The 17,391-nt window shown below is 32.9% G+C and overlaps 1 protein-coding gene across 1 annotated transcript in view; it reads left to right on the top strand.

Annotated features, from left to right (window-relative positions):
- LOC137933517 (fibroblast growth factor receptor 3-like) overlaps window positions 1-17,391 on the top strand; it is a 163,452-nt gene that overhangs the window by 30,844 nt on the left and 115,217 nt on the right. The window contains exons 4-8 of the mRNA XM_068777475.1: window positions 578-722; window positions 1,782-1,959; window positions 3,883-4,139; window positions 4,675-4,712; window positions 5,470-5,639. Coding sequence (XP_068633576.1) covers window positions 578-722; window positions 1,782-1,959; window positions 3,883-4,139; window positions 4,675-4,712; window positions 5,470-5,639 — 788 coding nt within the window. The remainder of the gene's footprint in view (window positions 1-577; window positions 723-1,781; window positions 1,960-3,882; window positions 4,140-4,674; window positions 4,713-5,469; window positions 5,640-17,391) is intronic.

Below are 17,391 nucleotides of genomic sequence, written 5' to 3'. Positions count from 1 at the left end.
AATAATCTACACCTGACATGTTCTCAATCGTTCTTGCATGACTGACGGTTGTGACACGTGACCAACTTTTACCTAGAAGACTTTAATTAAATATTCTCAAAAATTTTTAATTAAAAGTGATAATTTTTGAGAATGAAAATGTTAAAATTAATACTTTTACTACTTAATGATCTATTAACCAAACAAATAACATCTAGAAAAGCGAGGTTTTATCAGTCGGTATACAGTTCATACTGCCATTAGACTTGAGAATATATCGTATAAGTATATCGTACCTTCAAGACTAAACATTTTTTTATATATTATTATAAGGCTCTATGGTACACAAAAGGACAGATTTTTCAATTTACTGTGTGGTTTGTTAGAAAAAGGTGTTTATTTTACTATTTACTTTCTCATTTTTTTCCATTTGTTCTCTCCAAAATAATTTTCCTCGTGCGTTAATGAAAACATGAAAAAAAACCCGTAAAAATAGTCGAGCCGTTCCAATTTTCCGTTTTTCAACAAATTGGGAAATTAATTTTATAGTTAAAAAAATAATATGATTTTTATTATAAAATATTATACTTTGTTATAGGAGTCGAGATGGTGGGCAGTGCCGGCTTATCCTAATTCGGTAGCGGAGAGTTGCGCTGTAAGACCGGGTTGCGCGTATGCAGTGCGACTAATAGCCCACCCGTGGGACGGCCACACCTCCGCTAACGTCCACATTGAGCTAGACGGTTTGTCTATAAAAAATTTCTTTTTAATTTTAATTCTATCTATGCTTTTCCAGATATATTCTCTGGTTCTTTGACTTCTGCTAAATTTAATGTATGCGAAATTTTAAATGTGTCAGACTTTTAAAAATATCTGGTTATCAAAATGAATAATACAGGTTGCGTTCACTATGTTTTAGGAATTATAAAAGTTGTTTTCTTATGTAATCTAGGCATTAAATAAGATGAAGAAGTGTTTATATGAATAAAATACATATTTTCACTTCTATTAGAAACTACATTTACACTTTTTACGACCATAATTCTCTTTAATTATTATCATCATTTTAATTATAAGGTTTCGGCTGACCGAGATAGCGGACGGATCATTACTTTAGTTATTTCGTCCAATTAGGTACTTTGTTTTGGGCAAAATAATTTGTTTTTGATTCTTTGAAATAAAATTTCCGCAGCTGGTCATAGACCTCCCCCATAGATTTTCAATGGAACCGCTTGGTAGCGGCCTGAATCCAGGTTCTCGTGACCACTTCAACTAGGTTATCTATATAGCTTGTAGCGGAAGTATTCTCACTACTCTTTGTCTACACTGTTTGAGGTGGTATAACACTAAAGGCGCTAAGCTTAGATGTCATTCACATAACTAATTTCTAGAGCACTCTCAGGAAAATCGTGTTGACCTGCATAAGTTGAATATTGCTTGTTTAACTTAGATCGCCCTGGCGGACATTCCATGGAAATATTGGGCGCAGTGGCTTTTGACAGGGGCCCTCCCCTGATACGATTTGAGATTGTTATTATGCTTGAGCATTATTAAGTAGCATGCAGAATAGGTGGATCCCGAAGCCTTAAAGTTCCAGAGTAAAGTCCACTGACCAGGAAGCTCAGCGTAAGCCCTAAGTGGGCAGGCGACTTTCTTAAAGTACGTCTGATGACACTGTACGCAGGCCGCTGACAAATGTACCTATTGGAAATTTTTGGGTGACATCACACCGAGATGTACATCGTCACAACTGAAATAAGGATGATGATATTAAATAATATAATAGTAATATGTTTTCGCAGAGTGCGTGGCCGGCGTGTGCTCCTGCGCCCATTCTCCGCGCTTGCCTACGCCTAGCGTGTCAGCCTATGTCGTATCCACCAACGGGGAGCTGTTTGTCAACGTTACGTGGAAACTCCCTCCACCTCCATTCCCCTACAGACTTCCCCCGGGCCTGAAGAAAGCGTATTACTTCGTCAGGTAATTATTTCACGTACGTGTTACAAGTATCGAAGCTTCAAAGGGATTATATGAATGTATAGCTCATATGATTTCGATTAAAATATGCCACATCCTATTCAGAAATCAATGGTTTCTAAAATAATATATGATGTAAAGATAATATTGTTAGAAAAAGTGGTTGGAAAAATCGTATTTGCATTTGTTTCTGAAAATTTTGCATAAAGTTATTCAGTCGCATTTGAATAGTTTCAGAGTGATCACTCTAAACAGGTTGATTAGAAATGACTTTTAAAACTTTTACAACTATAAACGCTCTCCTTGTATCTGTAGTCATTTAAACGTTGCCACAATCACCGAATCACGGATAGTTTAAAATAGACAGTTGAATTATTTTATATATTTATTTTCATAACCTTTTTGACCTGATCATCATTGGGAAAACTTTTAAAAATATAATCGGATAATAAATGTACAGTTTAACGTCGGTAAGACTTTTCACCGAGAACTAAAAATATATCTTCGTTATTTATTATAAACAAACGTAATTTACTACCCGAATGCATCGATAAATTGTAAAGTTTATTTTTAAAATTTATAATAAAATAATTAACAGATGTAATTCCTAACACGCCCGGGTAAATTCTAAAACATCTGGGCATATGAAAGTTTACGATTTATGAAGGTTGCGGACGGTTATTTAACGATAATTTCATAAACATTTTAACACAGACTAATTAGTTTCATAACTTGTAATTAATAATGCTGGCAATATAGCAGGAGTTAAATAGCTTTTTGTTTATAAAGATGAAGGTAATGGAATAATACTGGAGGCAAGTGCTGGCTTTTGATAAATATTTCAAATACGCTCCGATTTTTTATGGATTCGTTTCCATTTTTACTTTTTAATGAATTATGAAAATCTCAATACTTACACAAGATGAAAAATAACTTTGAACTAAAACTGGAAAGTTCTCGAATCAAAAGTTTGGTTCACTCTGGTGCTGTTAAGTATTAAAACAAGTTTTTTTTTTTAAAAAAAAACGTTTTATGTTTGTGTTAATGGCTTTTAATATCTTCTATCATACCTACTTAGATCGCGGTGTTTATATCTTGAAGTTGACAAAGCTATAATTATTAATAGCTAATTATACTAATAGAATTAAATATTGACGAATATGAACGAATCCTTTCCTTTTAAACCCGAACAAAGATAAGCAATGGTATTTACTGTTTTTATATGTCACCAACTTTTTTTTATTATATAAAATATATAAAAGGTTTACAAAGTTAATCTGTTTAAATAACAATGTATTGCTTAACACAAAATTTGAGAACAGCACGACCAATTCAGCTAATATTTTCGCTAAGGTACGAGTTGTTTATATAGAGAAAAATTTCGAGTGATAGAACAAGCCTTTTCTTTTTCTATTATTATAGAAAATAGAATAAATCATACACCAGCTGTTAAAAATTTGACACTAATCAAAACCAAAAATACAAGTTGGATGTGTGCTTTATAATAAAAATTTCATTATCTACACACTATTAATGACTTTGATATAGTTTACGTAGAAATTTAAGATCCAATATACTCTAGCATTACTCTACGGGGTCGATTTAAAGTAAATGAATTAGATAGTGAAGGACGCCCACTGTTAGACATTCCCCATAGATTTCCAAAAGGACCGATCGGAAGCAACCAGTATCCTTTAAGGATATAAGCCTATTGTAACTGAACACAATCGCATAGTTCATTTACTTTCACAATCATTTTATCACAAAAATAATCACGACGTTATTGCTTCTGAAATGTACGTAATAAATTAAAATGTTATTCGTATATCTTTCATTACTACTGACCAACATAAAACTACCACAATTATAAATGTAATAAAAAAAAATAATTTAAATACAAAATTCAAATAATAACGCCTTCCGCAGCATCGGTAAACAGATGGTGTCAGACGCCCACCCGTGGCCTTGGTTCGCCCACGCCGTTTCTCGACGCGTGGACGTAGACACGCCTGTGGCGACCCCGGACGGACCACACTGGATTCTGCTACCTACTGTCGAGCGAAGCGGGAAGCGGAGCGATGTGCGTCCGCGGAATATCATGTTAGACGTCAAGTTACTTGCGAGAGTAAACTTGATCGATGAACGCGGTTGTATAGGACCGGCTGGAAACGCTACCGCTTATGGTAAGATGTTAATTAAATTTTATTCATTATACCAATAATAACAATAATTAAAAAAACACTGAAGGCCTAAGGTAGCGCATAAAGTAACGATGAGAACTACACATAAAGCTTTGCTGCGACATTGAATTAGAAATGAGATACGCAGAGGAACCAACTTCGACGACGTAGTTCAAAGAATTTCTTGTCTGAAGTGACATCGTGATGTCAGTTCAGACAAGACAGTTGTCTGAAGCGATTCATCTTATAATTTATTTTTATAAATACACTTCAGATTTAACCATAAAAATGGAATTTAATAGCGTTGATATCGGATACCACATTTATAATCTTACGGATATTTTTAATAACCCTGATTTATTATTTACATTGATGTCGAAAGTTCTGTGAAGATTCAGAAAAGATTATGAAGTAATGTCATATTGAGAGAAAATACAACTTAACAAAAAAGCATTATCACTGTTTTCAAGAAATTTTCAAACTTAAAAGCATGTACTGTAATTTACTTAAATAAATAAATATTTTTGTTATTTCACAGATCCGCTGGAAGCCAAAAAAGTGTCAATCGTTACTTACGTAAGTGTATACTAGTAAAAATATTTATTACTTTTTTATTAATTTCGTATAGAGGATAATTGGATTATATGTGTAAATATTTAAAGAGGTATATAATAACTATTTGACAGCAAAAAGTTTTTACACCTATTTTCAATAATGGTTTATATAGTGATCACTCTGAAATATGTTACATTTTTATATAGGAATGCGAAAGGTCAATAACTTCTAGCAGTACAATATCTACAGGAGAGGTAGTTAATAATAATCAATTGTAATATGTAGTAACCCGAATAATTTATTACTTTTGACACCATAGATTTATAGATAGGTTGTACCGTGCATCGATCGATATAAATATGTACATAAATATATACACTAGCTGATCCCGCAAACGTTGTTTTGCAAAAAAAAAATTGATATTTTAATTTAAAAATAAAAAATAAGGTTTGATCGTAGAGGGGTGAAAATTTATGGTTGTATGTATTCTTGTATGCTGTATCATAAAAAAATAAAAACGAAAAATTTCGTTAAAAAAATATTTTTTTTTTTAAGTGTGAACAACCTTTATCACTTAGGGGTATAGAAAATAGATAGTAGCCGATTCTCAGACCTACTGAATACGCATATTAAATTTGGTAAAAATCAGTCAAGCCGTTTCAGAGGAGTTAAAGTTCGAACACCGTGACACGAGAATTTTATATATTAGATATATATGTATATAATCTAAATTTTACACACAAAATCATCCTGTATAACAAAACTTATTTGTGTTTAGGCAGTCTGGGCGATATTCGGCGGTGCGTGTGTTTTTGCCGTCGTAACCGTGTATGCTGTGAGCGGGCCCGTTATCAAGCGGTTGCTGAACGTTTTCCGCCCCGCTACCTCGCCCGCTGCGCTGGAGCCACTACGCACCCGCCCTACGTGGTTCCCGCTTTCCATCAATTCGTGAGTAGTTTTATCAAGTTATTTTCATAATTTAGTATAAAGAAATTTAAGTGGAATGTATCGATAAACCGATAGAGATATCTCGACAACTACTGTGTATAAATAACTGCGTAATATAAAAACCTATGAATAACTGTGTAATATAAAAACTAGTTTTTATATTCAACAGCGATGTTCGAACTTGTGTCAGATAAGTCGCTGTTACGTTCTTTTTTTCAGGAATCCGACTTCGCGAAACGGTTTAAAACTATTAATATTTCGCGATAACAATAAACTGTGATATTATCCTTAAATAATTTAAACATGGGTCAGTTTTAATTAAACTTAAGCAGACGTCATTTTTCAAGTTAATAATTTTTGTTTCTTACTAAATCTATAAACTATTATTTATTGATACAAAAATATTTGTATTATTTTTCTGTTTGCTTTTAAAAATAAAAACAATATGAAAGTATAGCGTTCCGCTTTTAGCTAATTAATTAAATTATAAATGCTTATTTATATAATTAAGTATTTCTGATTATCTGTATTATAAAAATTTAAATCAAAATAAGTATCGCTTTATATGCAAAATAATTTCTAATCCCTCTAAGATTAAAACTTTTATCAACGCCTCTTCTCGTTCATTAACAAAATCAGTGTTAAGTAAATTTGCTAATAAAAAATTGCAGGCGTTTACTTTAATTTTTCTTCATCAATGTGTAACATTAATTTTGTAGACTTTAACTATATTTAATATTTCTATTTTTGAAATTATATAATGAAATAAATAACAGAAGTATCATATATGAACTAACTTCGCAGTTGTTGACACCTAGTTTATGTAAATACAACTTGGGTATGCATTGCTTTATTAGTTTACAATATATAATACTTTATCAAATTGTTTGAAAAGAAAATTACAATTAATTTTAGTATAAATAAGTAATTTTTTTAAGTAAATAGTTTTTTTTTAAATTAAATTCCAACCGAGACTAACGAATTATAAAAAAGGTCGATATCATTACCTAAATTAAATAATAAATGTAAGTTTAACAGAAATAGAGAATTTCAGGAGTTGAGAAAGTTTTCTTTCTTAACTGAAATAAAATTACGTGTGTGGGACGTGAGGCTATTACGAAATGCTTGTATTTACAGATTTATATGATTATACACCTGCAGGAATAAAGAATTGCCACAATCGCACTACAATGAAATAATAAAATGTATATTTTAGGCTTTACTAGAAGTCCGTCTTCAACAAGACAATTAGTTTTTCTTCGCTTAATGTGGCGACGGTCGAGACTAATTTGTTATTAATTGCGAGATTGTCTGCAGCTTCAAGTGCAGCTAAATACGCGTTCTGCAATATGAACTTATTTTTTTTCAATGTTATGGCGGCTAAAAATGTTTTACGTAGTGGTCTCCTCTGTCATGCCTAAGTGTGCTGCATATATATGTATTGATTGAAGTAGTTGGAATAAATCAACAATACCGTGCTGTAATTTATAAAATAAAATCAGATTTTATTTATATTATCGATAGACCTAGTCTTTCAGTGTATGAATATAAAATACGGTATTTAATGTCAGAGTAATATAAATGATAATACACACATATGTTAATGATATTCTAGTGCAGGTATTGAATAATGGCTAAGTAATTTTATAAACAGAACCGGTGCATCTATTAAGAATCTCATAAGAGTCATATCTTATTCCTTTATTCCATATACGATAATTTACAATAAACAATTGTATATTTGAAAAAAAGTATGCTGTAAGAGCCTTATTTTAGAAATTAGAAACAGATGGAGCTGTCCTATATTAGCATCCTTCAACTTAAAGTTATGAGGGATCCAATCGCGCTTATCTCAGAAGTGCCTACAATAAATTTAGACATTTTTTTGCTCATTTACAAAACAGTTAATACAGTAGTCGAGCATAAAAATAAGTGATAATAAAGCTTAAAGCTTAATTAAAAATATTTTCTACTATTATTTTTATATCATTTTTGTGTTATATTCTTAGATAAATAACATATCTATCTGAAAACACACGTACACAGTTGACCGTGAAGAATTAACAAAATGTAACGTAGCCTAGAGAATAATATATATATATATATATATATATATATATATATATATATATAATCTTTCCCTATCATATGCGTTGCAATACATCAAACTTTTCTATGAGCGAATCAGACGGCTGAAAAGTAGTCTAGCTATTATCGGATATTTGCTGTAACTGGGATCTTTATTTTGTTTTCCCAACTGTAACCTAATGATCATAAATCACGAGCTAAGATATAGCTTTCAACAAACAAAGTGCGTATACTATCGCTACACGCACATTGCTAAGTTTATGTTATTCAGTTCGTATCGTACCCGCGACGATTTCCAAGACGAATCTTCTACTGTATCGCGTTCGCTGAATACAAAGCACCGTATTACGAGATGATGTCAGAGTTCGCGGTGAAAGGAGTGAGAAAAAATAAACTTCCATTCGCCCGATAAAGTGAAGGTGAAGCGGATTAACTTTTGGTTTACCCACTGATCACAATCTTCTTGAACTTTCGATTTTTTTTTAAGTAGACAACATTTTTGAATGACTTTCAGAATTAAACGTGTGTTGTATTGTACTAAATTGTAAAAATAGATCTTAGATTCATCTCAATTCAGTTAGATTAGAAAGAGCGAGCTTGGATTATTATTATAAAGTGAACTAATACTTAAAGCATTCATCCAAATTAAATAATTTGGAGACTTACATTCATAGGTTAAGGATTCGAATCCCGGGGCACTGTCTGATATATTTGACACTAAAATAACAAAATACAACAAAAGATTTACATTGCTTACAAAAAAGTTCCCAGAGGATGGACAGCTGCGTCTTCTGCATACCATAATACCAAATTACGATACCAAAACCACCTGCCAAGCGCTACGATTATGATATATCCCCCTTATAGATATCTTTAGGGTGGACTTATGCCTTGTAGTGTGCGTCTATGTGTGAAAACGACAAACAATTTAGAAACTACATCCAGGACGTTTACCCATAAGGTAAACCATGTTAAGCTCGTTGAGAATCGACAGAAATTACACGTTGCTTTGAAACGGTTTCATTGTAATTCTTTGGGCAAGTCCTATGTCTAGTAGTAGACGTCTGACTAGCAGAGACTGTCACAAAATTATCAGTCATTATTCCAACAAGTACGTATATGTAATACAACTGATAATATTTTGTAAATTAGTAAGTTATTAATAAAGAAAACGACCAATATTTAGCCACTTCCGCACATTCAGTGGTAGTCGTGCAACAAAGAGCACCGGCCGCCAGTCCGTTAAAAATGCGCATGCGGCAAACAATGCGAACTACACAACTGCCACCGTTAAATCACTCAATCTATTGCTAGTTCCTCCCTTTCTTTTTGTGTTAGATTCGATGTTATGTTATATTTGCTAAGTAAGTTAATAGTTTCAAATAAGTACTTGTGTTAATTAACAAGGATCAATTTTTAGACCGCGTCGACTCTCAAAATTTCGGTTTTTTCTATTCAGTTAATAAACATGTATATATAAGTAGTAATAATACTTAGATTGAGCAGCGGTAACCCAGCGTTAGAGTACTGAGACTTACGATTGTAGGTCACGGGTTCGATTCCTGGAATATAATGTTATAATTCACATTTTTGCGCATTAACTTTATAGTATTTCCATCGCTCCCAAACAAGTTAAGATCTAAAAGTTTCTAGAGTATAGAAAACAGCGTCCTCTGCGAAACCTATTGCCAGGCGTGGCGATTATTGTATATACCACCATAGATACTTTGAAGGAAGCCTATTTCTTGCAGTGTGTGTCTATGGGCTGCAACGGTGTTATACTTGGATAACCTGTTACATTCAGAACACGGGTTTTTTTTAGAAGTTTAAAGTTATTTAGTGAGAAACAAATGATAGCTAAATATAGTTCTTGATACACTATAACTGATAACAAATGCTTGACACAACAAAATTACAAAAACAATACAGATATGTCTAATGATCTGGAAAGTAGAACGCATTCATAGAACACTGAGAAGAGATCAGGCAGATAAAGTTTAGTTAATAATCTAAAAACTGAAGTTTTCAAGACAGGCCGCAATAGGTATATGTATTTGTTACTTAAACATAAATGTAACACTTCAATCAAATGCGTGTTTTCAGTTTTTGAAAGCTCAAGGCTTAACTCAAGTTTTTGTAACTAATAGAATATAAAAGCCTTCGATATAGATCTTTAATAGGACAGGTTGGATGCGGCCTGTGTCCAGTGTCTGACGTTAGGTCGTCTATCCATCGCATGGATTCACGTCTTATGCTGTGCTTCTCGGTCTGTGGTTTCCACTCCGGCCAACTGTTTGGCCGCTGTGGTCTCGGAGTGGAAACCAGCTGCGCCCCGTAGCCTGCTCTTTGCTTCTTCAGCTTGCCAATCCGCTGGACTATGTCGGTTATTTTCGATAAAATAACCATATAAAATATATCAATAGAATGTAATTCATGTTGGTGACAGCAATCTATGTGCAGAGGTTTTAACATGTCTTTCATTGGATTGGATTCATGTTAAAAAACATCGCGGGCACCTGCGCCGACGCAACTCCGCTTATGTAATCAGATAGCCATCGTCACGGATTGGCAGCGGAAAAGATCAGTCCATTGTCTCGCGGTTCGATTCCCGGCTGATACGATCGCGTCTCGTATATACTTTCTAACGAATTTTTCTCACATTAATCATATGAGTTAATGCTTAATGTATTCTGATTACAGTTTTTTTAAGGTTGTTCAGCGATTTTTCTCTTCTTTACTAATTAAATTTAAATCTTCAATTATCTCAACAGAATCATTTACGGTGACCACTGGTGTACGCTATGAATTCAAGGAACATCCTATTTGATAAGAACTGGAACGAAATTGTCTACGAGGGTTCCATACTCACCCCAATTTGAGAAGACCCCTTAACAAACTCTGTCATATTTTCTATGGTCATTTCCAAAAATCATTAATCCAGTAGTAACAGTAATTAATTCATAAGTTTTATTATCCTTAAAAATATTTTATATTCCATAGGATTGTTAACGATTTTTTATTTGAAGTGAGGTGATAAAAGAAAGGATTATAAATAATGAAATAATCTATGACAAATTAAAGATGAATAAATAAAGACCAGTGAGATGGAAGAATAATGAGAACGCAAATAATATGATGACTAAAATTTTTTGTAAAAATAGTCCCTGTGTACCCAAGACATGAGAAAGTACAAGAGGCACCCAAAAACAGGGCCAATTAAAAAGACTCTTTATTTGAATAACTTTTTATTTAATTCACACAAAATAAAACTATAAAATATTGTCTTATATGTCGTGAATCCTTTGTTGGAAGTACTTAAGTAATTAAAATAAAAAATATATATAACTGACTGTAAGAATGTTTGGATGAAAAATAAATAAATAAATTACTAGAATATTCAAACGTTATAACGAAGTGTGTTATAAAATGTATACAATTGACCGTATACATTGTTTTTTGGAGTATAGAGAAAAGTATTGAAAAGTTTATCTTTATATAAAGTGCAAACCTTATGTACGTAGCAAAAACCTTATATTTACTAATATTAAAGAAATTGGAAAAGTATAAAAAACTTGTATTTGGTTTTCTAATGTTATTACATGCTCTTCACTCAGTGATTCCATATCTATCTCAATTAAGGAAGACAGCGAGATGAAACTTTACATAACACAAAAAAGGAATAGAAATAAGAAGATAGCTTTTATAAAAATAGCATGACGCTAAAATATTTGGTATTAACAGCTATATTATTTAATTTTTAGTATCTTTACTCGCATTTAGCATTTGTATTTAAGCAGGAATATTATAATCTTTATACCTACAATCCGTTTTCTTTTGAATACTGTTAAGGCTGGCTGAGTAGTGATATCTCAGCGGTAGGGGCAACTTGCAATCGTAGATCGCGGGTTCAATTTCCGGAAAACAATCTTATATAATTATATTGGGCTGCCAGTGCTCACAAATAAGATTGCAGAGGATGGGCAGCAACGTACTATGTATATCGTAATACCACGGTGCGATCGCCAACTCACCTGCCGTGCGTGGCGATTATGGTATATTCCGTATGGAAATCTTTAGAAGAGGCCTATTCCTTACAATGGCCGTATATGAGCTGAAACGACGACTAAGGCTGTGTTATAAGCGCTTAGGTATATATCGCTTTCAGTAATTTGCGTGTCAAATTTTATTAAATTAATCGAATAGTTTGAAATAGATTTACACACTTAAATTTCTTTGCTTATTTATAATATGTTATTTTCCAAAATATAACGCGAGATATTACCATCACACTTTTTGCAATAGGATGTCCACAGCTGGGCAAAGGCTCCTTAGTAGATTCCTAATAGGATCGGTAGGAAGAGGCCTTCTTTCAGCATTCAGGGTAGAGAGTCATACACTGCACTTGCCGATCTCTGGTCTACGATTTTAAAATTTGTTTCAACTAAAAATAAAGCCTTAAGTCAAGCGAATCTACTTAATGAACAGCTAAATATTTTATTTTTAGTGTATTTAATATAAAAACATAAGCCTCAATTAAATATAATAAACAAAATGGCTAAAACGCAACAATTTTACACGTATAAAGGTTTGTTTTCTTACCATAATTAGCTGTTATATCCTAATGGTCATACGTTATGTATTTTGTAACAGACGTTATTACAAAACGCTCATAAAAAACAGTGAAACAAACACCTATTGACCTTTTCGGATGTGGCAAAATTGTTTCGTTTAAATATAATTGACCCTTTGGTACCTTGAATAAGTTAGATATGATGTAGTAATCAATGACACTTTTAAATGTATACATTTCAACAATTCTATAGTATAAAAGGAAATTACCAATGGACTATTTATTAACTATTCCCGACTGATTGTCTTGATTAAACCATTTGGTCTACCAAATCCGAATAGAAAAAAAAATAATATTAACGTTACATATTTCGGAGTAATCACATTAATTATTGATTAAATGCGAATTATATGATAAATGCTGCCTGATTACAAATGGCAATATACTCCATTAGTGATGAATTTATTTAATTTTTTGCCTATTTCATTCATATATATTTTACGTTTCTTACGTCTTGATGTACAGTAAATAGATGAATTTACAGCGCTTGAACTATCGAACGCGCGATGTTCATAGCAAACTGTCGAACGCGCGAAGTTCATAGCATACTGTCAAACGCGCGAAGTTGATAGAGAACTGTCAAACGCGCGATGTTCATATCAAGCTGTCAAACGAGCAGTTTCAATAATCATTGTATTTTCTGAATTAAGTTTTTGTTTCGTACGAACGTACTAGAAAGTAGTCGTAGTAAAGAAGTCGGTTAAGTCGTTCTCAAATTATGGCGTGACTAAAGGAAACAGAGAGTTATTTTATACTATGTTGAGCTATGTTACTATTTCAAGGTGCAATTTAGGTAGATCGTCAAAATCTTTTGCAAAATAGTAAAGCGGAACACTCTAAAATAAAATAGTACTGTATGGATGAGTTTATGCTCACGATGTCTTTACCAGATCGAATAAGAAATGGGACTGAAGACCATCTAAAATAACCGATATAACCCAGTAAACTGGTAAATTGTACCACGTGCCACGTGGCGCGGAAAAAGATGGCCGCAAAAGCCTTAAGGTTCTGGTTAGCACGCAATGGCAACCGCGGCATAGGACATCCACCAGGTGTACCGACCTTGTTAAAATCGTCAGTAAGCGCTAAATGTGGACCACTCCATGCCGTAGCCATTGTAAAATCTCTGGAAGAGGCCTATGAGAATATATGGCTGAAAAGTTGATGACGATATCGAAATCATCATTCATAAAAAAAGTCTTAAGATTTGTTTTATTATGATTGAAATAACACATTCAACGCAAATAAATTAAGTCTAAGCTCGTTACTGTCTATATTTTTAAATAACGGTACAAAACCACATTCAAAACGATTTTAAATGATAATAAGCAGTAATTAATATTGCGTGTACAATTTTAAGAAAATTGAGCAATAGGTTAATGGACCAAGACCATTTTGCTAACGTCCGTTGTATCTGCTATACAATCATATTATGCAAGAAAACTATGTGAGTGGCCATAAAAATAGCGGAGAACGAGAAAGAATAACAAAATTTTAGTATATTATAATGATTTCGCAATTTAGCACAAATTCCATGCTATAAATTGTTTTAAATCGATTTTCAAATTTGCGATTTTTAATATATAATTAAGTAGATAAAAGCAGAATGTGCAATCTTTGCTTTTAAAAGTTATAAAAAATTTAAATTTTTGGCATAGCAAAATGGAATCTAACCATCTATTTAGGTAATTTACTTGATATTTATACTGGTTACATTCGGTTGGTGCTAGACTGTTAGTAGGCGATGAACGGTATCTTAATATAATTCACAATATTCTTATAACAGGAAATTAAAAAAAAATCTGCTGTAAAATATTGCCGCCCCCACTGTATAAAATGACAATCGCTGCTATCATTTTTATAAGGTTTTTAATTATTTACAATCTAGGAGTTTTAATACGCCTTGTAATTTCTTGCATAATTTTCGCAACAACGTATCACATATCATTAAGTAAAGGTTTCGTCTGGTATAAAAAAATCATAGAATTGGTGGTAATAACTATTCTGTTCGTTTATCAGTGTTTTATGTTCTATGCCAGACAATTTCATTGTCATCGTGTCGTCTACAGACAGACGCCCTCTGCAAGCATAGGCTTTGCAAAGCCTGTGTCTTCCCCAAAGATCGCCACTATGACCACTCTTGCGCTGCTCGCAAAGCTATATTCGATTAATGCTGGACACTGTTCGCCGTTGCTTTTACAGCTTCTTTGAATTCAGGGCTCGCGTATCGTAAATCCACGACCTAAGAAATTAAAAAAAAAATCTATTCGACGCCACAGATTCTCAGATGCATCGCCTGACGTATTGTATTGACTAATTGTTATCTACTCGGTTTTCGGAAAGATGTGTGATCTTATATATTTAATGGAATCAGGCGTTACCTTGCGAAAGTCCATCCTAAGTAAGAAAAAGACCAATATTTAGCCAATTCCGCACATGCAGTGGTAGTCGTGCAACAACGTGCACCGTGTATGCGGCAAACAATGCGAATTACACAACTGCCACCGTCAAATCACTCAACACGTGTATCACCCCTCCACGGGGCATCTTCAGGAGTTATGTTACACCGATTAGTGCCAAACACAGAGTCTCTGTTTTCAGACTACAGACAGACGGAAGTGGTTAAATATTGGTCTTTTTCTTACTTAGATGTGTGATCCTTTCCTCCGAAGACAATTTGGCTGAGTAGATATCGGAGCAGGGATAGGATCGGTTGGAGTCGCCGGTGCATGCACTACGTCTCGCACTGCGCTACTCGCATCGCGCGACCTCCCGCTACCTTTATTACGCCGTCAGTCCACTCAGTGGGTTTTTTCCTACGTCGTGTCTTTTTCTACGACGTTGTACAACCGATGTGCTTTGCCAACTACCACTTCTGACAATTACAAATCCGGATAATATACAAAGTATTGAATGTACTTTGAAAATTGTTCGAAAAACACTGTTAAAATAATTTTTACATACGTAATTTTCATTATTACGTCTTAAATCATTATTAAAATTGTCATTTTTTAAAAAAAAATTTTCTAGGAAAAATGAATATTACAAACATGTACTAAAAATCGCTGTTTTTGCAGACACACATTATTGAGTCGTTAGTGCATAATCTAGATATTAAGAATCGTCTATCTGTCTAGACTGCTTATAACGATCTAGTTTTTATTATTACATCATTTTTTACTTCTCGCAAAGTTTTATTAGGAACATTAAAAATTAAAACAAAAATTCTGTTAAAATAGTTTCAATTGTTCACGGTTGTTACAAATTATATGAGTGATAAAAGAATAATAAATATAATTAAAGTAATTTATTCATAACATTTATATGTTAGATCAATCAGTTACATAAATATAGCTAGACAAAACAGTAAAAAAATATACAAGTTTTGTTCCTCAAATAATCTTTTACTACTTTTTGCTCTCACAAATCCGACTTAACCTATTTTTGTTTTCCTGTTACATTCATCATTTTTCTTTTTCCTAGGAATTAAAGAATCGAACAAATCTTTCGGAGCAAAAATCTGTGTAGTTACCATCACTTCAATTGTAAATATATAAAATAAACGTGTACAGGACTATTTGTTTACAGGTGTAAAAGCCTTGACGGGGAAAATGTTTGTAACTCATTTGCTTTCAATTTATTGTATGGCAACATATCCAAAAATAAACGGTTTCAGAAAAAATAAATAACGTAATGATAACGTAGTAAGAAAAAGCGTTGAGTTTTTAATAAAATAATCCTGATTACTATATATTAAAATTAACGATTGTTTACTACCTGTCTTCACCAACTGTATAGTGCCAGAAGTTATTGTCCAGACGCATTCAAATGGAAGAAATAAATTAATGTAACTTTTTTCATGGTGATCACTTTATACAGGTCGATGAAAATAAATATAAAAGCTTTTAGGTTTTTTTGCTGATAAATGAGCTATGTATTTATCCCTTTAGAGCTTTTATACGTATAACCAATCATACTGTATGTTATATACTCGTATTGAATGAAGCTATTTATTTTCAAATCTTTAAAAAATACCTCTACAGCAATATTACTAATGTTCTGTGTTACTTTAATGATAGGTTAGATTTTTTATTATTAGGTAACATGTTAGTAATTTCTTTTTTTTATTGGGAACTTTTTTCAGTGTAGGCTTCCTATACCGTATTCCATACATCCCTATCTTTTGTCTTGATTACTCAGTTTCTTCCTGCCATTTCCGTTATATCCTGTTTTCCTCTTTTGTATGACCGACCAGCTTTTCTTTTGCCAATTAGACCTTTCCATTCCGTTAACAGCAGCGTTCCCATTTTATCTTTACAGCCTCATTTTGAAGTATTTGTTAATTAGTAATTAGTTACTAGGCGGTGGAAGTAGAAACGAAAGGTGTTACAGAGAAATTTTTCTATAACCTGCCGTATCATTTTTAAAATGAGCTTTCAAAGCAGTATTAGTAGGATAATTTAAAATAAAGCTGGGTAGAGACAGGAGCCTGAAAGTGAATGGATTCAATGCAAGAAGTGCTCTATAAATATCGAGCATCTTATCCGGCTCAACTCCCTACAACGTGATGAACCTAACACCCGCATGATGAATTCATACAATGCTGACAAGTTACGCCTCTAAAGGAACTATATTGTATTTTTTTTCTATCTTGAAATTTTCACTACTGCCTACTAGTTATCTTTGCATGGCTTTGATTTGTAAGCGATACTTCCCACATACTTTTAAAAACTCGAAACTAACGGTTTCAAGTAAATAACCAGGTTAAAGAGGTGAAAAATCAGATGTAATCCCATAAGGTCGGAATATTGTGTTCTAATACCTACGTTATACAAGGAAATTATATATTTTTTTCAAGTAAACCACCGGCCCATTTCGACTATCTGTCACTTACTTTTTTCGACATAGAACAACGTTTTCCTTATATATAGGGTAATTGATGATAAGGGTAAAGCTTTGAAGGGGTTAATATATAGAATGTTTGTTATATTATGTAGAGTATTTGTTTTTTTGTCGATAGAAGTAAGGTATACC

Source organism: Battus philenor, unplaced genomic scaffold, assembly GCF_028537555.1.
Source record: "Battus philenor isolate CCGP_79_NKW_IND1 unplaced genomic scaffold, ilBatPhil1.0.hap1 SCAF_13, whole genome shotgun sequence".
In the NCBI taxonomy this organism is placed as follows: Eukaryota; Metazoa; Arthropoda; class Insecta; order Lepidoptera; family Papilionidae; genus Battus; species Battus philenor.
This window is presented reverse-complemented; position numbering and strand designations above follow the sequence as displayed.